The sequence below is a fragment of the Salvelinus alpinus genome, chromosome 24, assembly GCF_045679555.1.
Source record: "Salvelinus alpinus chromosome 24, SLU_Salpinus.1, whole genome shotgun sequence".
NCBI lineage: Eukaryota > Metazoa > Chordata > Actinopteri > Salmoniformes > Salmonidae > Salvelinus > Salvelinus alpinus.
The window spans coordinates 40,879,683-40,904,086 of record NC_092109.1 but is presented as its reverse complement, the minus strand read 5'-3'; the positions used below and the strand labels follow the sequence as shown (position 1 = coordinate 40,904,086).

The 24,404-nt window shown below is 43.6% G+C and overlaps 1 protein-coding gene across 4 annotated transcripts in view; it reads left to right on the top strand.

The window, feature by feature from the left end:
* LOC139552843 (periostin-like) overlaps positions 1-22,334 on the top strand; it is a 96,127-nt gene extending 73,793 nt beyond the window's left edge. Inside the window, exons 18-24 of one of the 4 annotated variants that reach the window (XM_071364927.1) lie at positions 8,707-9,048; positions 10,203-10,268; positions 11,495-11,575; positions 14,985-15,038; positions 17,337-17,423; positions 18,250-18,288; positions 20,941-22,334. In XM_071364927.1, the coding sequence (XP_071221028.1) occupies positions 8,707-9,048; positions 10,203-10,268; positions 11,495-11,575; positions 14,985-15,038; positions 17,337-17,423; positions 18,250-18,288; positions 20,941-21,056 (785 nt within the window). In that variant the 3' untranslated portion in view covers positions 21,057-22,334. The remainder of the gene's footprint in view (positions 1-8,706; positions 9,049-10,202; positions 10,269-11,494; positions 11,576-14,984; positions 15,039-17,336; positions 17,424-18,249; positions 18,289-20,940) is intronic. The other 3 variants (XM_071364923.1, XM_071364924.1, XM_071364925.1) reach the window with 3 other exon arrangements.
* The last annotated feature ends 2,070 nt before the right edge of the window (positions 22,335-24,404 follow it).

Genomic DNA, 24,404 nt, shown 5'->3' with positions numbered 1-24,404 from the left:
GGCTGGCAATGACAGTCAAGTGCAGAAGAATTAGCGTAGCCAACTGTCTGCTCACAGCCTGCCCAAGGTACCTGACAAGAACAAACTTTGTCTGTAGCAAAGACATTTTCCCACTTTTTGAGAAAGGAAAGATGTGGAAAAGGGCCAATGCGATACACCTCAGCACGGCTCGTCTCAACTCAGCACGGCTCAGCTCATCTCAAGTTATATGAGTCTGGAGGTGGTATATGAGTCTGGAGGAGGTATATGAGTCTGGAGGTGGTATATGAGTCTGGAGGTGGTATATGAGTCTGGAAGTGATATATGAGTCTGGAGGTGGTATAAGAGTCTGGAGGTGGTATATTAGTCTGGAGGTGGTATATGAGTCTGGAGGTGGTATATGAGTCTGGAGGTGGTATATGAGTCTGGAGGTGGTGTATGAGTCTGGAGGTGGTATATGAGTCTGGAGGTGGTATATGAGTCTGGAGGTGGTATATGAGTCTGGAGGTGGTATATGAGTCTGGAGGTGGTATATGAGTCTGGAGGTGATATATGAGTCTGGAGGAGGTATATGAGTCTGGAGGTGGTATATGAGTCTGGAGGTGGTATATGAGTCTGGAAGTGATATATGAGTCTGGAGGTGGTATAAGAGTCTGGAGGTGGTATATTAGTCTGGAGGTGGTATATGAGTCTGGAGGTGGTATATGAGTCTGGAGGTGGTATATGAGTCTGGAGGTGGTGTATGAGTCTGGAGGTGGTGTATGAGTCTGGAGGTGGTATATGAGTCTGGAGATGGTATTGGAGGTGGTATTTGAGTCTGGAGCAGGTATATGAGTCTGGAGGTGGTATATGAGTCTGGAGGTGATGTTTGAGTCGGGAGGTGGTATTGGAGGTGGTATATCAAGTTTATTTTATATAGCCCTTCGTACATCAGCTAATATCTCGAAGTGCTGTACAGACACCCAGCCTAAAACCCCAAACAGCAAGCAATGCAGGTGTAGAAGCACGGTGGCTAGGAAAAACTCCCTAGAAAGGCCAAAACCTAGGAAGAAACCTAGAGAGGAACCAGGCTATGAGGGGTGGCCAGTCCTCTTCTGGCTGTGCTGGGTGGAGATTATAACAGAACTATGCCAAGATGTTCAAAATGTTCATAAGTGACAAGCATGGTCAAATAATAATCATGAATAATTTTCTGTTGGCTTTTCATAGCCGATCATTAAGAGTTGAAAATAGCAGGTCTGGGACAGGTGGCGGTTCCATAACCGCAGGCAGAACAGTTGAAACTGGAATAGCAGCAAGGCCAGGTGGACTGGGGACAGCAAGGAGTCATCATGCCCGGTAGTCCTGACGTATGGTCCTAGGGCTCAGGTCCTCCGAGAGAGAGAAAGAGAGAGAGAAGGAGAGAATTAGAGAGAGCCAAGATTTTCAAAATGTTCATAAATGACAAGCATGGTCAAATAATAATCAGGAATAAATGTCAGTTGGCTTTTCATAGCCGATCATTAAGAATTGAAAACAGCAGGTCTGGGACAGGTAGGGGTTCCATAACCGCAGGAAGAACAGTTGATGAGTCTGGAGGTGGTATTGGAGATGGTATATGAGTCTGGGGGTGGTATTGGAGGTGGTATTTGAGTCTGGAGGTGGTATATGAGTCTGGAGGTGGTATATGAGTCTGGAGGTGGTATTGGAGGTGGTATATGATTCTGGAGGTGGTATATGAGTCTGGAGGTGGTATATGAGTCTGGAGATGGTATATGAGTCTGGAGGTGATATATGAGTCTCGAGGTGGTATTGGAGGTGGTATATGAGTCTGGAGGTGGTATATGAGTCTGGAGATGGTATATGAGTCTGGAGGTGGTATATGAGTCTGGAGGTGGTATATGAGTCTGGAGGTGGTATTGGAGGTGGTATATGATTCTGGAGGTTGTATATGAGTCTGGAGGTGATATATGAGTCTGGAGGTTGTATATGAGTCTGGAGGTGGTATTGGAGGTGGTATATGAGTCTGGAGGTGATATATGAGTCTGGAGGTGGTATATGAGTCTGGAGGTGATATATGAGTCTGGAGGTGGTATATGAGTCTGGAGGTGATATATGAGTCTGGAGGTGGTATATGAGTCTGGAGGTGATATATGAGTCTGGAGGTGGTATATGAGTCTGGAGGTGATATATGAGTCTGGAGGTGATATATGAGTCTCCTCTGCCGCATCCTTTTAGTGTTTTCCCAGCACGCTTTCATCTAATTTGGGTCCCTCTTCTCTTTAATCCGTGTCGATCTATTACATTTGTCACATAACTTGGCCTAGGTGTCTTCCATCTTTTTAGTATTTGATAGTCGTGTTGTCTGTCGTTTTATCCTCCAGTACATTACTAAATTCCTCCAACTCCGACAATAGTTTTTTTTTCATAAGCGGAGTAATTTGAACTTCTTTGACTTACCATAGATCAGGTGGCTAGCGGACAAATAATAAATGGCAAAATAGTGTTAAGTAATGAAAATAATAAATAATATTGTATGTTGGCTAGCTTGGTTTCTAAACTAGCTAGCTACAGTAGCTAACGTTAGCTAACGAATTTCATTTTCTGTCTAGTTCTGGCAAATAATGGATTTTATTTCAAATCAGCCAACCCATGAGATCCTTTCACAATGGAGTTACAGTAGCTCTAACATAACATTGTTATTATTTTATCAAGAAACAGCAACTTTGTGGCCTCATTTTTCAAGTAGGCTAGCTACTTCGTTTCAACTCATGAAATTGTATTTATTTATTTATTTAACCTTTATTTACCTAGGCAAGTCAGTTAAGAACAAATGTATTATTTACAATGACGGCCTATCAAAAGGCTAGGATAAAAAATGCCAAATAAATCAAATATAAATATAGGACAAAACACACATCACGACAAGAGAGACAACACAACACTACATAATGAGAGACCTAAGACAACAACATAGCAAGGAAGCAACACATGATAACACAGCATGGTAGCAACACAACATAACAACAACATGGCTGCAACACAACATGGTAGCAGCACAAAACATGGTACAAACACTATTTGACACAGACAACAGCACAAAGGGCAAGAAGGTAGAGACAACAATACATCACACAAAGCAGCCACAACTGTCAGTAAGAGTGTCCATAATTGAGTCTTTGAATGAAGAGATTGAGATAAAACTGTCCAGTTTGAGTGTTTGTTGCAGCTCGTTCCAGTCGCTAGCTGCAGCGTACTGGAAAGAGGAACGACCCAGGGATGTGTGTGCTTTGGGGACCTTTAACAGAATGTGACTGGCAGAACGGGTGTTGTATGTGGAGGATGAGGGCTGCAGTAGGTATCTCAGATAGGGGGGATTGAGGCCTAAGAGGGTTTTATAAATAAGCATCAACCAGTGGGTCTTGCGACAGGTATACAGAGATGACCAGTTTACAGAGGAGTATAGAGTACAGAGATGTGTCCTATAAGGAGCATTGGTGTCAAATCTGATGGCTGAATGGTAAAGAACATCTAGCCGCTCGAGAGCACCTTTACCTGCCGATCTATAAATTATGTCTCCGTAATCTAGAATGGTTGGGATGGTCATCTGAATCAGGGTTAGTTTGGCAGCTGGGGTGAAAGAGGAGCTATTACGATAGAGGAAACCAAGTCTAGCTTTAACTTTAGCCTGCAGCTTTGATATGTGCTGAGAGAAGGACATTGCACTGTCTAGCCATACTCCCAAGTACCTGTATGAGGTGACTACCTCAAGCTCTAAACCCTCAGAGGTAGTAATCACACCTGTGGGGAGAGATAATTCTTCTTACCAAACCACATGACCTTTGTTTTGGAGGTGTTCAGAACAAGGTTAAGGGTAGAGAAACATTGTTGGACACTAAGAAAGCTTTGTTGTACAGCATTTAACACAACATCTGGGGAGGGTCCAGTAATCTGCATATAAATGGATGAAAGAGCATCCTACTGCCTGAACTATGTTGTTGATGTAAATCGAGAAGAGCGTGGGGCCTAGGATCGAGCCTTGGGGTACTCCCTTGGTGACAGGCAGTGGCTGAGATAGCAGATTTTCTGACTTTATACCTTTATACCCTGCACTCTTTGAGAGGGGTAGTTAGCAAACCAGGCCAAATACCCCTCAGAGACACCAATACTCCTTAGCAAGCCCACAAGAATGGAATGGTCTACCATATCTAAAGCTTTGGCCAAGTCAATAAAAATAGCTGCACAACATTGCTTAGAATCAAGGGCAATGGTGACATCATTGAGGACCTTTAAGGTTGCAGTGACACATCCATAACCTGAGCCGAAACCAGATTGCATACCAGAGAGAATACTATAGACATCAAGGAAGCCAGTCAGTTGATTATTGACAAGTTTTCCAACACTTTTGATAAACAGGGTAAAATAGAAATAGGCCTATAACAGTTAGGATCAGCTTGATCTCCCCCTTTAAGTAAAGGATGAACCATGGCTGCCTTCCAAGCAATGGGAACCTCCCCAGAGAGGAGAGACAGGTTAAAAAGGTTGGAGATAGGCTTGGCATTGATAAGGGTAGCAACCTTAAAGAAGGAAGGGTACAAACCATCTGACCCAGATGTTTTTTGGGGGTCAAGTTTCAGGAGCTCCTTTAGCACCTCGGACTCAGTGACTGACTGCAGGGAGAAACTTTGTATTGGGTCAGGGGAAAAAGAGGGAGAAGCCTTGGGGATAGTCACATTAGAAGGGGTGGCTGAGTCAAATAGGAATTCTGACTTAATGAAGTGGTGATTAAAGAGCTCAGCCATGTGCTTCTTGTCAGTAACAACCACATCCTCAACATTAAGGGACATGGGCAGCTGTGAGGAGGAGGGTTTATTCTCCAGGTCTTTAACCGTTTTCCAGAACTTCTTGGGGTTAGACCCACAGAGAGAGAACTGCTCCTTAAAGTAACTAACTTTGGCCTTCCAGATAGCGTGAGTGCACTTATTTCTCATTTGCCTGAACGAGAGCCAGTCAGCCTGAGTATGTGTGTGCTGAGCCTTTAGCCAAATGCAATTCTTGAGGTGGAGTAACACTGCAAGATTACGGTCGAACCAGGGGCTGAACCTGTTTTTAATTCTCATTTCCTTTATGAGAGCGTGTTTGTAAAAATTAACAAAACCACTGAAAGTATCAAAAAATACATTCCAAGCGTCTTCGACAAGCTGATTCTTATACCATTTTACAGAGGCCAGTTCATAAAGGAAGGCTTGCTCATTAAAGTTTTTTAGCAACTGTCTATGACAAATCAGGAAAGGTCGTTTCACTGAGCAGCCATTACGAACACAAGCTGTAAAACAGTGATCACTAAGGTCATTACAGAAAACACCAGACTGATACCTATCAGGATTATTTGTGAGGATAACATCACGGAGAGTAGCCTTTTATGGGTGTTTGGAGTCATACCTTGTGGGATTGGTAATAATCTGAGAAAGATTTAGAAGGTCCTATTGCTTTAAGACATGGTCAGGTGGTTTAAGTATGTCCCGTTTTAGGTCACCTAGCAGGATAAATTCAGACTTAGTGTAAGGGGCCAGGAGAGACCTTAGGGAAGGTAGGATACAGGCTGATGGAGGACAATAGTACCCAGCAACAGTCAACAAAGAGCTATTTGAAAGTTTAATGCTTAAAACCAGCAAATCAAATTGTTTGGGGACAGACTTGGTGGAGACAACCGAGCACTGAAGGTGATCCTTGGTAAAGATTGCCACTCCCCCACCTTTGGAAGATCTGTCTTGCCGAAAAAGGTTATAAACAGAAAGGTTATCATCAGTATTGTAAACACTCTTCCTTAATAACCACATCTCAGTAATGACCAACACATCTGGATTGGAGCTGTGAACCCACACTTTCAATTGATCCATTTTAGGTACTAAGCTTCTAGTTTTAACGTGCAGAAAACCAGGCTTTTACAAGAGCAGAAATCAGTGAAGCAGATATCAGAGCACAAGTCAGAATTGGGGCTAGCAACAGTAGATGGGCCAGGGTGTACATGCACATTTCCAGATATCATCAACAGTAATACAATCAAGGCACGGCAGAGGACAGGGAGAGCTCTGCAGTGCTGATTTATGACATTTGAATGTGCATCAGGTGGCAACAAGATCATATTGTACAGCAATTTCATCAGGTAACATGAATACAAAGCCGGCGAGAGGTGGTTAGAATATGATGGGAGGCCAAGAGTCCATGTAACCAATAGAGAGTCAGAGTCCCGAGTGTGGGAACAAACATAGTCTGTCCCGCGGTTGGGTAAAGAAAGTTCATAGTCAACAAAGCATGAAGAAGTCATGAGGCAAATAGCAAAATAGCAAAATGCACAAGAAAAGTTTTTAATATATAATGACTTGGGGCTAGCCATTGTAAGTTCAGAGTCACTCGCACCAACAGTGTGTGTGTGCTGGAGGCGAGCGAAAGCTCGGGAGAGAGGGGGGAGTGTAGTGGGGGTACCTGTACCAGACAGGTGGAGACAGGCCAGGGCAGACGGTGAACAGATCGCCAGGTGGAATCCAAGCAGCAGTGCAGCAGGCAACGAGAGTAGGTGTCACACCCACTTGGGAGAAGCTTTTATTTCTGGAGGCAGATTTCTTGTTCTTAGATTTCTTAGAAAATGCCAGTGGATGGTCTTTGAACAGAAGACTCCTGCCACTTGTTGGGCCCAAAGGCCTCAACACCTTTTACTTCACACCTCAGTACTAATTGAAGTTGTATCTGGTCTGTCCTTGCAAGCCTGGCAGCCTTAACTCAGCATTTAGTCCCCATAAAGTAAAATATATAATTGTAATGTCCTTTATTTGACATTTTTGACATTTTCTTTTTCTTCTTGACTTTCAAAATAGCATCAGACCAAACACTAGTCACTCAGTTCCAGGTGGGATGGTGTCCTCAGGTCTCTGCTGTTTGTTTGCTAGAGCACCCTCCGTATAGCATGGAAAAAGGAAACCTTGGTAGCAGTAATCTCTCCGGTTAATTTTGGTCAAAATTAGGTTGTAGATTTGGCGTTTTGATCCGGAGCGAAGGCCATGCTGTGGAGGGTAGCATCCTGTATATTATGTCGTTGCCGAAAAATGCAAGTTTATCTAACTCCAAATCTATCCTTTTGTATAAGTAAACATGTTGAAAAATTTGAGAGCTCGCATGCAGCTGTGACTCTCTCTCTGAGGTGGGTGGGTCACTGCTGAAATACCTCATATATTGGTGTAACACGTCACTAATCATAGTTTAAAACCGCTAATCATAGATGTGCTGACCTAGGATCTAAATTTAGTGGTGCAACACATCTCTGATGGATTATAAACCTAGATGTACAAAACCTAGATTAGCTCTAATCCTAGCTTAATTTAAACCATGTTGCTGCAACCCACCCACAATGACATAGATCTGCCCCTACACCCTAACCAACTGATTTTTCTATTCAACGTCCCCTCTCTAGAATCGAACGTACACATTTGGATTCACAATCTGTTTGACAGAATGATTTTCATCGTTAGAAATCAGATCACCCGACCAAACGTCCCTGCTAAAACAAACTGTATCCTGTCTGCTGCCTTTTCATTGTCACAGCCTCAATGCCTATCACCAAACGAGGGGACTAAGTGTGGGTTAATGCGGTCAAAAGTCTGCATTCTGCAATATGGATGGGAGTAGCAGCAACCTCATGTTGTTGACAACATTGTACATAAAAACAGCACTAACATGCTGGTCTTTTTACAGTTTTACAAACTCAGCGGAGAACTTTCTTTCTCCATTCAGCATCACTCTAATCTTGAGGTGCATTTCTTTAAAACATGCACCAATCCCCTTGATCCCTTAATAAAGATCCGTCCCCTTGTTTTGCCTAAAATGACATACCCAAATCTAACTGCCTGTAGCTCAGGCACTGAAGCAAGGATATGCATATCCTTGGTACCATTTGAAAGGAAACACTTTAAAGTTTGTGGAAATGTGAATGGAATGTAGGAGAATATAACACATTCGATCTGGTAAAAGATAATACAAAGAAAAAACGAACCGTTTTTTGTACCATCATCTTTGAAATGCAAGAGAAAGGCCATAATGTATTATTCTAACCCAGGTGCAATGTAGATTCTGGCAACTAGATGGCAGCAGCGTATATGCAAAGTTTTAGACTGATCCAATGAACCATTGCATTTCTGTTTAGTGTTAGGATAAGAGTTAAGGTTAGGACGGTTAGGACTAGGGTTAGGGTTGGGGTTAGTAGATCGTTATTTCAAAATAAAGTGTTACCCAGCACTGAATATCCACACAGGGATGAAACATGCTGTAGTGCTATTTCACTGCATAAATATGGTAGCCCACAGCTGATGGTAGTCTAGTATCAGTAACAACAAGAGGCTTGAGGTGTTCGAAGTGTTTGAGGGGTTCGAGGTGTTTGTGGGGTTCGCGGTGTTCGAGGGGTTTGAGGTTTTTGGGGGGTTTGAGGTGGTTCGAGGGGTTTTGGAATTGAGGAGATAGAAGGGGTCTAATGCGTTCCCATGGGTACTAGTAGGGTCTCACTCGGGCAGATGCTGCTCTTTATCAACCTTTTGTATTTATAAATGGTTGTTTTTTTAATCAATATATTTTTCACATTTCCAATACATCAAAACTTAGCGGAAAAAACTTACTCACCATCATTTCTGGGGTGATATGCCTACAGACGCAGAGGTTTATAAAACAATAAATAATAATATTCACTTTCTTTCTCTCCAGTGCCTGAAATCACAAAAGTGACCAGAGTGATTAAAGGAGAGCCAACTGTCACCAAGGTTACCAGGGTCATCGAGGGCGAACCCATTATCACCAAGGTTACTCGAGTCGTTGAGGGCGAGCCAACCTTCACCAAGGTGACAAGGGTCATCGAGGGCGAACCCATTATCACCAAGGTTACTCGAGTCGTTGAGGGCGAGCCAACCTTCACCAAGGTAACAAGGGTCATCGAAACGGAACCCAAAATAACCAAGGTGGTCGTCGAGGGTGAGCCCACATTCACTACAGTGACCAGGGTGATCGAGGGAGAACCAAGCATCACAAAGGTCACCAGAGTTATTGAGAGTAAGTTCCATTATTAAACATTGGTGGATCGTGAGCTACTGGTGAGTTACAGCTTGCATTGGGTCTTGGCTTGGAGCTACTGGTGAGTCACAGCTTGCATTGCGTCTTGGCTTGGAGCTACTGGTGAGTCTCAGTTTGCATTGGCTCTTGGCCTGGAGCTACTGGTGAGTCACAGTTTGCCTTGAGTCTTGGGTTGGAGCTACTGGTGAGTCTCAGCTTGCATTGAGTCTTGGCTTGGAGCTACTGGTGAGTCACAGTTTGCATTGGGTCTTGACTTGGAGCTACTGGTGAGTCTCAGCTTGCATTGGGTCTTGGCTTGGAGCTACTGGTGAGTCACAGCTTGCATTGAGTCTTGGCTTGGAGCTACTGGTGAGTCTCAGCTTGCATTGAGTCTTGGCTTGGAGCTACTGGTGAGTCACAGTTTGCATTGGGTCTTGGCTTGGAGCTACTGGTGAGTCACAGCTTGCATTGAGTCTTGGCTTGGAGCTACTGGTGAGTCTCAGCTTGCATTGAGTCTTGGCTTGGAGCTTCTAGTGAGTCTCAGCTTGCATTGAGTCTTGGCTTGGAGCTACTGGTGAGTCACAGTTTGCCTTGAGTCTTGGCTTGGAGCTACTGGTGAGTCACAGCTTGCATTGAGTCTTGGTCTAATGTATCAGTATTAGGTGGGTCAGAGTAACATTTGAAAATGTACTTCACATTGCAGACAATTGGATGGTAACAGGTTTAGTTTCCCTGTATTGTTAACATTGCTGTTAAAAAGAGTTCACCTTTCTCTCTCCATCTGTCTCTCTCTCACGCTCTTTCAATTCAACTAAAGGGCTTTATGGCATGGGAAACCTATCTTTACATTTCCAAAGCAAATGGAATAGACAATAAACAAAAGTGAAATAAAAAAGGGAAACATTAGTAAACATCTCTCTCTCTCTCTCTCTCTCTCTCTCTCTCTCTCTCTCTCTCTCTCTCTCTCTCTCTCTCTCTCTCTCTCTCTCTCTCTCTCTCTCTCTCTCTCTCTCTCTCTCTCTCTCTCTCTCTCTCTCTCTCTCTCTCTCTCTCTCTCTCTCTCTCTCTCTCTCTCTCTCTCTCTCTCTCTCTCTCTCTCTCTCTCTCTCTCTCTCTCTCTCTCTCTCTCTCTCTCTCTCTCTCTCACCTCATAGCTCACAGTGGTTCCTCAGATGGAGGGCTGGAGACTGACGGAGAAATGAAGAGGATTCTGGACGAAGGTCAGTAAAGATACCTTATAGAAATTAATATATCTTAACATTATTATTGACGTAAATGTATGAGAACAATATGTTGATACTAATGTATGATAATAATATATTGAATTTAATGTATGATAATAATATATTTATACGAATGTATGATAGTAATATACGGATTTTAATATATGATAATAATATACTGATTTTAATGTATGATAATAATATATTGATTTTAATGTATGATAATAATATATTGATTTTAATGTATGATAATAATATACTGATTTTAATGTATGATAATAATATATTTATACTAATGTATGTTAATCATATATTGATTTTAATGTATGATAATAATATATTGATTTTAATGTATAATAATAATATATTGATTTTAATGTATGATAATAATATACTGATTTTAATGTATGATAATAATATATTTATACTAATGTATGTTAATAATATACTGATTTTAATGTATGATAATAATATATTGATTTTAATGTATGATAATAATATACTGATTTTAATGTATGATAATAATATATTGATTTTAATGTATGATAATAATATACTGATTTTAATGTATGATAAATATATATTGATATTAATATATGTATTTTAACAAATGTAAAAACGTTGTTCGGATGACAATGGAAAACACATCGCCGTCTATTATCACCCGTATAGTTATTGAACATGTTAATCTCAGTTGCTGATGAATCTTACATACATGCACATAGCCTAGGCGTGTTGTATGTGGCGTGTTCCTGTATTCCATCACACTGAGTAGATACTATGTTCAAATGCTATGGAGGGATTTAAACATTGGTACGTTTTCAAAAGCTCTTGGAAACTGTTGGTGAAGATGCTTCTGTTGCCGAAGACTAATGATTCGCTTGATGTTGGGCTACGTTCCATCATCAAACAATGTTTTCTTGTTACTATAAAGGAAGGTATTTGTTGAAGAATCTGACGCGCAGTTCACAATCTAACCATTCCTTCCTGCTTAGCACTTGATGTTAAGAGATGACGTGTGGCATTCGACAACCCAACATCCCAATAGAAGTCACAGTGTTACAGTACTACATCTGCCTGCCCAGGTTTATGTGACAAACTATCTCTAGCAGACGACAGAGCTCTGTGTTCTGGCCAATGCTGTGGCGCCACGTAATTGTCTAACCAGCACCCACACCTGCAAGATGTATGATGACTTTGCCATGTTTGGGTCCCATGATTAGAGGTGTCTAAGGTAAAGAAGTTTCTGGAGAGTGAGGTTCATATTCTCCAGGAAGAAGAGATCAAGAAACTCATAGAGGGAGGTTAGTCTGTCGGAGAAGTAAACAAACAAACAAATGACTGATGGGTGGCATGACAACCGCATGTATACGTCACCCGTTTCCCCGGGCAACCGAAAGGGCTACCTCTCTTTGTAACAAGCATCCCATAGTATGAAAACTGATAGAAGTCCCGTCTGACAACTTTTCTTTTTGAGGATTGTGAATATTAAGCCTGGACAATTTTTTTTCTTTTTAGGGACAAATAGTTTTATGAAGATTAAAGTTTCGGGGGAAAATAAGGCTGTTATTCTTGAACTCAAAATGTTCCAAAGTGCAGCTAATAACATTCATACACCTATAATATAATTTTATAGTATATTATATACAACAAAAGTTTAACTAATCAGATCCTAAACCCTGAAAACAAAGCAGCAAACCCAATCCAAATACAAAAGATGAATGGTATTATCTGCTGTGAAGGGACCTCCTGCATGTGTCAGTCATCTAGATGATTCTGGGCTAATTGCACTGTATTACGGCAGATTCACCCCTGCTCTTGGTAGCTAAGAGCAGAAGTGTCCATTAAAACCCTGTTATTGTGATATAGTAACAGGTAGAGATATATCTTTCATAGCATTATTTTACTTCTGAAGCAAGATGGACCTAAAATTGTAATCGATGACAATTCCAGTCAGAGAATATTGCAGACAAAAATACAACGTTACATTACAAAAACAACAGGGTAGAACAGGCAAACAATTCCCTTACTGAGACTTGCAAAATGTTTTTTGGCAGATACACCCTAGCATACAATTTTATTTATACATATTGATCCCTAATTATTCATGAGCCCATTTCTAATTGGTAAAACAACCATTCTAGAAGAGACAGTTTTATGGCGTTAGTAATTTTACCATTATGACACATTTATAACATCATTTAGCATGTGTTCCAAATGGCAACAGATTCCCTATAAAGTGGACTACTTTGGACCAGAGCTATGGGCCCTGGACAAAAGTAGGTTAAAATAATAAAAAATAAATTCAACTTTTATATAGTGAATAGGGTGCCATTAGAGACGCCGTGTTAGTAACGGAACACAGACGTCCCTCAAACAAAGCTCTATGTATTCATATTAGATCATGTATTGGATAACCTCCATACACTACTCCATACACTACTCCAACCTCAATACACTACTCCAAACTCCATACACTACTCCATACAATACTCCAACCTCCATACACTACTCCAACCTCCATACACTACTCCAACATCCATACACTACTCCAACCTCCATACACTACTCCAACCATCATACACTACTCCAACATCCGTACACTACTCCAACCACCATACACTACTCCAACCTCCATACACTACTCCAACCACCATACACTACTCCAACCACCATACACTACTCCAACCTCCGTACACTACTCCAACCTCCATACACTACTCCAACCTCCATATACTACTCCAACCACCATACACTACTCCAACCACCATAAACTACTCCAACCACCATACACTACTCCAACCTCCATACACTACTCCAACCTCCATACACTACTCCAACCCTCCATACACTACTCCAACCTCCATACACTACTCCAACCACCATACACTACTCCAACCTCCATACACTACTCCAACCTCCATACACTACTCCAACATCCATACACTACTCCAACCTCCATACACTACTCCAACCTCCATATACTACTCCAACCACCATACACTACTCCAACCACCATACACTACTCCAACCTCCATACACTGCTCCAACCACCATACACTACTCCAACATCCATACACTACTCCAACCTCCATACACTACTCCAACCTCCATACACTACTCCAACCACCATACACTACTCCAACCTCCATACACTACTCCAACCTCCATACACTACTCCAACCACCATACACTACTCCAACCTCCATACACTACTCCAACCACCATACACTACTCCAACCTCCATACACTACTCCAACCACCATACACTACTCCAACCTCCATACACTACTCCAACCACCATACACTACTCCAACCTCCATACACTACTCCAACCTCCATACACTACTCCAACCTCCATACACTACTCCAACCTCCATACACTACTCCAACCACCATACACTACTCCAACATCCATACACTACTCCAACCTCCATACACTACTCCAACCTCCATACACTACTCTCTGTCTGTTTTTCTGTCTGTCTGTCTGTCTGTCTGTCTGTCTGTCTGTCTGTCTGTCTGTCTGTCTGTCTGTCTGTCTGTCTGTCTGTCAGAAAGGCTATATACCTGTATCACTTCTGCTCAGATGGGTTATGGTGCCTGGTGTAAATTCTGAATGGATTGGTCCAATTCTGTAACGGTGGGGTGCGTGTGTATGTGCATGCAGTGGTGGACTGGGAGGCATAGCCAGGTGTGTGTGTTAGCGGTGGTGGACTGGGAGGCATAGCCAGGTGTGTGTGTTAGCGGTGGTGGACTGGGAGGCATAGCCAGGTGTGTGTGTTAGCGGTGGTGGACTGGGAGGCATAGCCAGGTGTGTGTGTTAGCGGTGGTGGACTGGGAGGCATAGCCAGGTGTGTGTGTTAGCGGTGGTGGACTGGGAGGCATAGCCAGGTGTGTGTGTTAGCGGTGGTGGACTGGGAGGCATAGCCAGGTGTGTGTGTTAGCGGTGGTGGACTGAGAGGCATAGCCAGGTGTGTGTGTTAGCGGTGGTGGACTGGGAGGCATAGCCAGGTGTGTGTGTTAGCGGTGGTGGACTGGGAGGCATAGCCAGGTGTGTGTGTTAGCGGTGGTGGACTGGGAGGCATAGCCAGGTGTGTGTGTTAGCGGTGGTGGACTGGGAGGCATAGCCAGGTGTGTGTGTTAGCGGTGGTGGACTGGGAGGCATAGCCAGGTGTGTGTGTTAGCGGTGGTGGACTGGGAGGCATAGCCAGGTGTGTGTGTTAGCGGTGGTGGACTGGGAGGCATAGCCAGGTGTGTGTGTTAGCGGTGGTGGACTGAGAGGCATAGCCAGGTGTGTGTGTTAGCGGTGGTGGACTGGGAGGCATAGCCAGGTGTGTGTGTTAGCGGTGGTGGACTGAGAGGCATAGCCAGGTGTGTGTGTTAGCGGTGGTGGACTGGGAGGCATAGCCAGGTGTGTGTGGTAGCGGTGGTGGACTGGGAGGCATAGCCAGGTGTGTGTGTTAGCGGTGGTGGACTGGGAGGCATAGCCAGGTGTGTGTGTTAGCGGTGGTGGACTGGGAGGCATAGCCAGGTGTGTGTGTTAGCGGTGGTGGACTGGGAGGCATAGCCAGGTGTGTGTATTAGTGGTGGTGAACTGGGAGGCATAGCCAGGTGTGTGTGTGTACTGTATCTGTCTGTCTGTCAGTACATGTTGTTCAGTCATTACATGACTTCAACACCCCTCCACCCCTCTCCACTGTTGCTCTTAAGGTGCAACCGGATACACAACGGTCACCAAGTTCATCGAGCCTCAGATCATTAAGGGTAGGGCCACCTTAAATATCTCGTCTCTATCTCATCTCTATCCTCTCCTCTATCCTCTCCTCTTATTAATGCGTAGTAGTTCCTTCCTCGGTCAGGAGACAACAACAATGCCGATAACCCTTCAGTGTTTACAGATATGAAGAAAGTCAGATACAGGTGTACCCAAAATGGCGGAAGGTTCCATGTTGGATTGTGAAGTGGAGTCATCACCATTTTGCTAACAAACCTGACTTCTTCAGATCTGCAAAGACTAAAGGCACAGTAGGGTATAAGACCAGGACTAGGGGTCTGTATTCTACAGTAGGGTACACGACCAGGACTAGGGGTCTGTATTCTACAGTAGGGTATAAGACCAGGACTAGGGGTCTGTATTCTACAGTAGGGTATAAGACCAGGACTAGGGGTCTGTATTCTACAGTAGGGTACAAGACCAGGACTAGGGGTCTGTATTCTACAGTAGGGTATAAGACCAGGACTAGGGGTCTGTATTCTACAGTAGGGTATAAGACCAGGACTAGGGGGCTGTATTCTACAGTAGGGTATAAGACCAGGACTAGGGGTCTGTATTCTACAGTAGGGTATAAGACCAGGACTAGGGGTCTGTATTCTACAGTAGGGTATAAGACCAGGACTAGGGGTCTGTATTCTACAGTAGGGTATAAGACCAGGACTAGGGGTCTGTATTCTACAGTAGGGTATAAGACCAGGACTAGGGGTCTGTATTCTACAGTAGGGTATAAGACCAGGACTAGGGGTCTGTATTCTACAGTAGGGTATAAGACCAGGACTAGGGGTCTGTATTCTACAGTAGGGTACACGACCAGGACTAGGGGTCTGTATTCTACAGTAGGGTATAAGACCAGGACTAGGGGTCTGTATTCTACAGTAGGGTATAAGACCAGGACTAGGGGTCTGTATTCTACAGTAGGGTATAAGACCAGGACTAGGGGTCTGTATTCTACAGTAGGGTATAAGACCAGGACTAGGGGTCTGTATTCTACAGTAGGGTACAAGACCAGGACTAGGGGTCTGTATTCTACAGTAGGGTATAAGACCAGGACTAGGGGTCTGTATTCTACAGTAGGGTATAAGACCAGGACTAGGGGTCTGTATTCTACAGTAGGATATAAGACCAGGACTAGGGGTCTGTATTCTACAGTAGGGTATAAGACCAGGACTAGGGGTCTGTATTCTACAGTAGGGTATAAGACCAGGACTAGGGGTCTGTATTCTACAGTAGGGTATAAGACCAGGACTAGGGGTCTGTATTCTACAGTAGGGTATAAGACCAGGACTAGGGGTCTGTATTCTACAGTAGGGTATAAGACCAGGACTAGGGGTCTGTATTCTACAGTAGGGTATAAGACCAGGACTAGGGGTCTGTATTCTACAGTAGGGTATAAGACCAGGACTAGGGGTCTGTATTCTACAGTAGGGTATAAGACCAGGACTAGGGGTCTGTATTCTACAGTAGGGTATAAGACCAGGACTAGGGGTCTGTATTCTACAGTAGGGTACAAGACCAGGACTAGGGGTCTGTATTCTACAGTAGGGTATAAGACCAGGACTAGGGGTCTGTATTCTACAGTAGGGTATAAGACCAGGACTAGGGGTCTGTATTCTACAGTAGGGTACAAGACCAGGACTAGGGGTCTGTATTCTACAGTAGGGTATAAGACCAGGACTAGGGGTCTGTATTCTACAGTAGGGTATAAGACCAGGACTAGGGGTCTGTATTCTACTGTAGGGTACACGACCAGGACTAGGGGTCTGTATTCTACAGTAGGGTACAAGACCAGGACTAGGGGTCTGTATTCTACAGTAGGGTATAAGACCAGGACTAGGGGTCTGTATTCTACTGTAGGGTATAAGACCAGGACTAGGGGTCTGTATTCTACAGTAGGGTATAAGACCAGGACTAGGGGTCTGTATTCTACAGTAGGGTATAAGACCAGGACTAGGGGTCTGTATTCTACAGTAGGGTATAAGACCAGGACTAGGGGTCTGTATTCTACAGTAGGGTATAAGACCAGGACTAGGGGTCTGTATTCTACAGTAGGGTATAAGACCAGGACTAGGGGTCTGTATTCTACAGTAGGGTATAAGACCAGGACTAGGGGTCTGTATTCTACAGTAGGGTATACGACCAGGACTAGGGGTCTGTATTCTACTGTAGGGTATAAGACCAGGACTAGGGTCTGTTTCTGTAGTGGAACCTTTATCCTACAATATGAAACTGTATCTGTGGATCCACGAATCATCCATTTTGAGTCTAACAGCTCCAGTTTCCTTCCGCAGGCCCAGATTTCGCTAAGATCACCACCATCCACGGTAACGCGGGAATGATTGACCAAGAGTCAGAGAGGATCACCAAACTAATCCAAGGTCAGAACCTAACTTGAGAAAAAAAAACGTTTTCTGGCCTTAATAAGGCAAATTCTAATCAATCACCAGAGCATTGTTTAATCTCTGTTTACCATCTCTGTTTACCATCTCTGTTAACCATCTCTGTTTACCATCTCTGTTAATCCTAAACACACAACGCAATAACACAATTAGCTATGCAAGATGTCTTCTCTCTCTCTCTCTCTCTCTCTCTCTCTCTCTCTACAGATGGAGGCAGTAGCGGACAGTTTGAGTAATGGAATGTTATCTCTCTCTCTCTCCCTCTCTCTCTACAGATGGAGGCAGTAGGGAACAGTTTGAGTAATGGAATGTTGTCTCTCTCTACAGATGGAGGCAGTAAGGGACAGTTTGAGTAATGGAATGTTATCTCTCTCTCTCTCCCTCTCTCTCTACAGACGGAGGCAGTAAGGGACAGTTTGAGTAATGGAATGTTATCTCTCTCTACAGATGGAGGCAGTAGGGGACAGTTTGAGTAATGGCATGTTATCTCTCTCTCTCTTTCTCTCTCTACAGACGGAGGCAGTAAGGGACAGTTTGAGTAATGGAATGTTATCTCTCTACAGATGGAGGCAGTAAGGGACAGTTTGAGTAATGGATTGTTATCTCTCTCTCTCTCTATCTCTCTACAGATGGAGGCAGTAAGGGACAGTTTGAGTAATGGAATGTTATTTCTCTCTCTATCTCTCTACAGGTGGAGGCAGTAAGGGACAGTTTGGGTAATGGAATGTTATCTCTCTCTACAGATGGAGGCAGTAAGGGACAGTTTGAGTAATGGAATGTTATCTCTCTCTCTATCTCTCTACAGGTGGAGGCAATAACGCTGCCCCAGCCAAAAGATCTCCAGGTAAATAAATAGATGACAACACTCTCTCTCTCTCACACGACACACACAGAGGTAGAACAAGTAGTCAATTGTCATACTTGAGTAAAAGTAAAGAAACCTTCATATAAAATGACTATAGTAAAAGTGAAAGTAAACCAGTAAAATACTACTTGAGTAAAAGTAAATGCTACACATCAACTTCCTGATATTTAGCAAACCAGACAGCACTATTTCCTTTTTTATAACTTTTGTTTGACAGCCAGGGGAACACTCCAACCCTCAGACATCATTTACAGACAGCCAGGGGAACACTCCAACACTCAGACATCATTTACAGACAGCCAGGGGAACACTCCAACCCTCAGACATCATTTACAGACAGCCAGGGGAACACTCCAACATTCAGACATCATTTACAGACAGCCAGGGGAACACTCCAACACTCAGACATCATTTACAGACAGCCAGGGGAACACTCCAACCCTCAGACATCATTTACAGACAGCCAGGGGAACACTCCAACCCTCAGACATCATTTACACAGCCAGGGGAACACTCCAACCCTCAGACATCATTTACACAGCCAGGGGAACACTCCAACCCTCAGACATCATTTACAGACAGCCAGGGGAACACTCCAACCCTCAGACATCATTTACAGACAGCCAGGGGAACACTCCAACCCTCAGACATCATTTACACAGCCAGGGGAACACTCCAACCCTCAGACATCATTTACAGACAGCCAGGGGAACACTCCAACCCTCAGACATCATTTACAGACAGCCAGGGGAACACTCCAACCCTCAGACATCATTTACAGACAGCCAGGGGAACACTCCAACCCTCAGACATCATTTACACAGCCAGGGGAACACTCCAACCCTCAGACATCATTTACACAGCCAGGGGAACACTCCAACCCTCAGACATCATTTACAGACAGCCAGGGGAACACTCCAACCCTCAGACATCATTTACAGACAGCCAGGGGAACACTCCAACCCTCAGACATCATTTACACAGCCAGGGGAACACTCCAACCCTCAGACATCATTTACAGACAGCCAGGGGAACACTCCAACCCTCAGACATCATTTACAGACAGCCAGGGGAACACTCCAACCCTCAGACATCATTTACAGACAGCCAGGGGAACACTCCAACACTCAGACATCATTTACAGACAGCCAGGGGAACACTCCAACCCTCAGACATCATTTACAGACAGCCAGGGGAACACTCCAACCCTCAGACATCATTTACAGACAGCCAGGGGAACACTCCAACCCTCAGACATCATTTACAGACAGCCAGGGGAACACTCCAACCCTCAGACATCATTTACAGACAGCCAGGGGAACACTCCAACCCTCAGACATCATTTACAGACAGCCAGGGGAACACTCCAACCCTCAGACATCATTTACACAGCCAGGGGAACACTCCAACCCTCAGACATCATTTACACAGCCAGGGGAACACTCCAACCCTCAGACATCATTTACAGACAGCCAGGGGAACACTCCAACCCTCAGACATCATTTACAGACAGCCAGGGGAACACTCCAACCCTCAGACATCATTTACAGACAGCCAGGGGAACACTCCAACCCTCAGACATCATTTACAGACAGCCAGGGGAACACTCCAACCCTCAGACATCATTTACACAGCCAGGGGAACACTCCAACCCTCAGACATCATTTACAGACAGCCAGGGGAACACTCCAACCCTCAGACATCATTTACAGACAGCCAGGGGAACACTCCAACCCTCAGACATCATTTACAGACAGCCAGGGGAACACTCCAACACTCAGACATCATTTACAGACAGCCAGGGGAACACTCCAACCCTCAGACATCATTTACATATATAAGACCTTTTTCCTCAACTGCTGAGCATTCACATTGTAACTAGTACTTTGGGGTGTCAGGGAAAATGTATGGAGTAAAAAGTGCAGACATTTCTTTAGGAATGTAGTGAAGTAAAAGTAGTCAAAAATATAAATAGTAAATTAAAGTACAGATACCCTAAAAAACGAATTAAGTAGTTCTTTAAAGTATTTTTACTTAGTACTTTACACCACTGCACACACACACACACACTAATCAACACATCAGTGAAATGAATGTACATTACTCAACACGTTCATCAATGACTTAACACTGTTAACCACCTCTGTTATAATCACGTAATGTATATACCTCTGTTAAACATCTCTGTTAACCATCTCTGTTATCATCTCTGTTAATCATCTCTGTTATACACACGTAATGTATATACTGTACCTCTGTTAAACATCTCTGTTAACCACCTCTGTTAACCACCTCTGTTAAACATCTCTGTTAAACATCTCTGTTAACCACCTCTGTTAACCACCAATGTTAAACATCTCTGTTAACCACCTCTGTTAACCACCCCTGTTAAACATCCCTGTTATACTCACGTAATGTATATACCTTGATCATCTTGGTGCTCTACCTCTCTGTCTCTTCATTGTCTTCTTTCTGTTACTGTTTCTCTTTTCATCACGTTTTGTTTTTCTGTCACAACATTATCCTTTCTTTCGCTCTCTTCTTCCTGTTTCTATCATTTTATTCTTCACTCCTTTCTACTCTCGTTCTCCTCATTGTTCCCTATGTCTCTCTCCATCTCCTTTTCTAAAGCTGGTGTTCGGAGGAGGAAGGCAAGGCTGGTGAGACGCCACAACAACCAAAACTCACGTCCGGCCCTGACCCGTCCAAACCAGCTAAGACCAGTCCAGACCAGTTCAAGCCAGTAAAGACCAGTCCAGACCAGTCCAAACCAGCTAAGACCAGTCCAGACCAGTTCATGCCAGTAAAGACCAGCCCAGACCAGTCCATGCCACACCAGCCCTGCAGGAATCCCCTTCCAGATCATTATAGAGGCACAGCAAGAAACACATCAAAATACACAACAACACTTTCTATATTCCCTTGATGGGAAAAGAGAAAGTTTGAAAATATGTATATAATACGTATTTTCAACCAATTTTGTTCACTGGGCAGCGGTGAATAATGAACTCAACCTACAGTAGAGTGAAACAACTGGAGCAATGGTGTCGGACATGATGTGTTTTAACAATGCTAAGATAATCAGTTGTCCTACATGATATGTTTTAACAATGCTAAGATAATCGGTTTTCCTACATGATGTGTTTTAACAATGCTAAGATAATCAGTTGTCCTACAAGATGTGTTTTAACAATGCTAAGATAATCGGTTTTCCTACATGATGTGTTTTAACAATGCTAAGATAATCAGTTGTCCTACATGATGTGTTTTAACAATGCTAAGATAATCAGTTGTCCTACATGATGTGTTTTAACAATGCTAAGATAATCAGTTGTCCTACATGATGTGTTTTAACAATGCTAAGATAATCAGTTGTCCTACATGATGTGTTTTAACAATGCTAAGATAATCAGTTGTCCTACATGATGTGTTTTAACAATGCTAAGATAATCGGTTTTCCTACATGTAAGTAATATATGTATGCAAGGAAATGAACTTTTAAGAACTTCATGAACTTTTACTGCAGATGAGGTAGAAGGTTTGAAATAATCTTTCTACCACGGAAAGATGATGATATTTGTTTGTTTTTTGTTCAGTTTAGTTTAAATGATGGCCTGATCTGGAAGACATTTTGTATGTTTTATAACGGTGCTGGCATTCTGTATTACGGATTCATCTTGACCAATAGGAATGAAGCATTATGTATTATGGATGCATCTCGACCAATAGGAACTAAGCAATACTAATGCTGTACATTATCTAAACTTAACAACCAACCAAATGTTATTGTATTTTTTTTTACTTCTTAAAACAGAATCCTGTTCCGATAGTTTAATTCCGTATCTGAATGGACTATTTTCTGATTTCCTGTTTTTCTTGGTTTGTGTTGATCTTTTAACAAGGCTTTCTGCTGTTAGAACTGTTGATGTTCAGTTGTACCATTATGCCAATGCAATCTATGCACCTTTTTACCTCTGTGTTGTTTTGAAAATAAATGTTCAATAAAAGTTACAGTTGAAAGTGAAGATCTTCGTGGTTTTTTATCATACCGGTACGTTTGGTCATATCAGATCATTTCTGGAAATCCTGGTTGGAAGAATTCGGATTCCTTGCCTATTTCCTCATGATTCAAGAAATCTTCCAACTTGGATTTCTGGAACAACTGGGAATTCTGGGAAACCTAAAGACAAGGCTCTAATGTCAGCTGTGTGACTCCACGTGAATCATCTGACGAAGGGACAAGAGAGGACAGAGGCTAGTCCCAGTGTTGACCATGAGTGTTATCTTAGTGAACGTCAGGGGAATCGCCTTTAAAAGGCACGCTGTCGACAGTGCGGTGCGCTTGTTGACATCGTGCAATTGATTGAATCCTGGCTTTAGATCTCTTTTCCCACAATGGATAGGCTTCACATGCTCTTGGAACCCTGTGACATCACTCTGCTCGGGACCTTGTGACATCAGGCTCCTCGGAATCAAAACTTCAGACTCCGACGACATGACGTGAGAAATAGCAGCAGATCATCAAAGCGTTATGAAAACCACTGGCAGAGGCTTTGTGTCTGTGTCATCACTGGCAGAGGCTTTGTGTCTGTATCATCACAGGCAGAGGCTTTGTGTCTGTGTCATCACTGGCAAATGCTTTGTGTCTGTGTTATCACTGGCAGAGGCTTTGTGTCTGTATCATCACTGGCAAATGCTTTGTGTCTGTATCATCACTGGCAGAGGCTTTGTGTCTGTGTTATCACTGCCAGAGGCTTTGTGTCTGTGTTATCACTGGCAGAGGCTTTGTGTCTGTGTTATCACTGCCAGAGGCTTTGTGTCTGTGTTATCACTGGCAGAGGCTTTGTGTCTGTATCATCACTGGCAGAGGCTTTGTGTCTGTGTTATCACTGGCAGAGGCTTTGTGTCTGTGTTATCACTGGCAGAGGCTTTGTGTCTGTGTTATCACTGCCAGAGGCTTTGTGTCTGTGTTATCACTGGCAGAGGCTTTGTGTCTGTGTTATCACTGCCAGAGGCTTTGTGTCTGTGTTATCACTGCCAGAGGCTTTGTGTCTGTGTTATCACTGCCAGAGGCTTTGTGTCTGTGTTATCACTGCCAGAGGCTTTGTGTCTGTGTTATCACTGGCAGAGGCTTTGTGTCTGTGTTATCACTGCCAGAGGCTTTGTGTCTGTGTTATCACTGCCAGAGGCTTTGTGTCTGTGTTATCACTGCCAGAGGCTTTGTGTCTGTGTTATCACTGCCAGAGGCTTTGTGTCTGTGTTATCACTGCCAGAGGCTTTGTGTCTGTGTTATCACTGCCAGAGGCTTTGTGTCTGTGTTATCACTGCCAGAGGCTTTGTGTCTGTGTTATCACTGGCAGAGGCTTTGTGTCTGTGTTATCACTGCCAGAGGCTTTGTGTCTGTGTTATCACTGCCAGAGGCTTTGTGTCTGTGTTATCACTGCCAGAGGCTTTGTGTCTGTGTTATCACTGCCAGAGGCTTTGTGTCTGTGTTATCACTGCCAGAGGCTTTGTGTCTGTGTTATCACTGCCAGAGGCTTTGTGTCTGTGTTATCACTGCCAGAGGCTTTGTGTCTGTGTTATCACTGCCAGAGGCTTTGTGTCTGTGTTATCACTGCCAGAGGCTTTGTGTCTGTGTTATCACTGCCAGAGGCTTTGTGTCTGTGTTATCACTGCCAGAGGCTTTGTGTCTGTGTTATCACTGCCAGAGGCTTTGTGTCTGTGTTATCACTGCCAGAGGCTTTGTGTCTGTGTTATCACTGCCAGAGGCTTTGTGTCTGTGTTATCACTGCCAGAGGCTTTGTGTCTGTGTTATCACTGCCAGAGGCTTTGTGTCTGTGTTATCACTGCCAGAGGCTTTGAGTCTGTGTTATCACTGGCAGAGGCTTTGTGTCTGTGTTATCACTGCCAGGGGCTTTGTGTCTGTGTTATCACTGGCAGAGGCTTTGTGTCTGTGTTATCACTGGCAGAGGCTTTGTGTCTGTGTTATCACTGCCAGAGGCTTTGTGTCTGTGTTATCACTGCCAGAGGCTTTGTGTCTGTGTTATCACTGCCAGAGGCTTTGTGTCTGTGTTATCACTGCCAGAGGCTTTGTG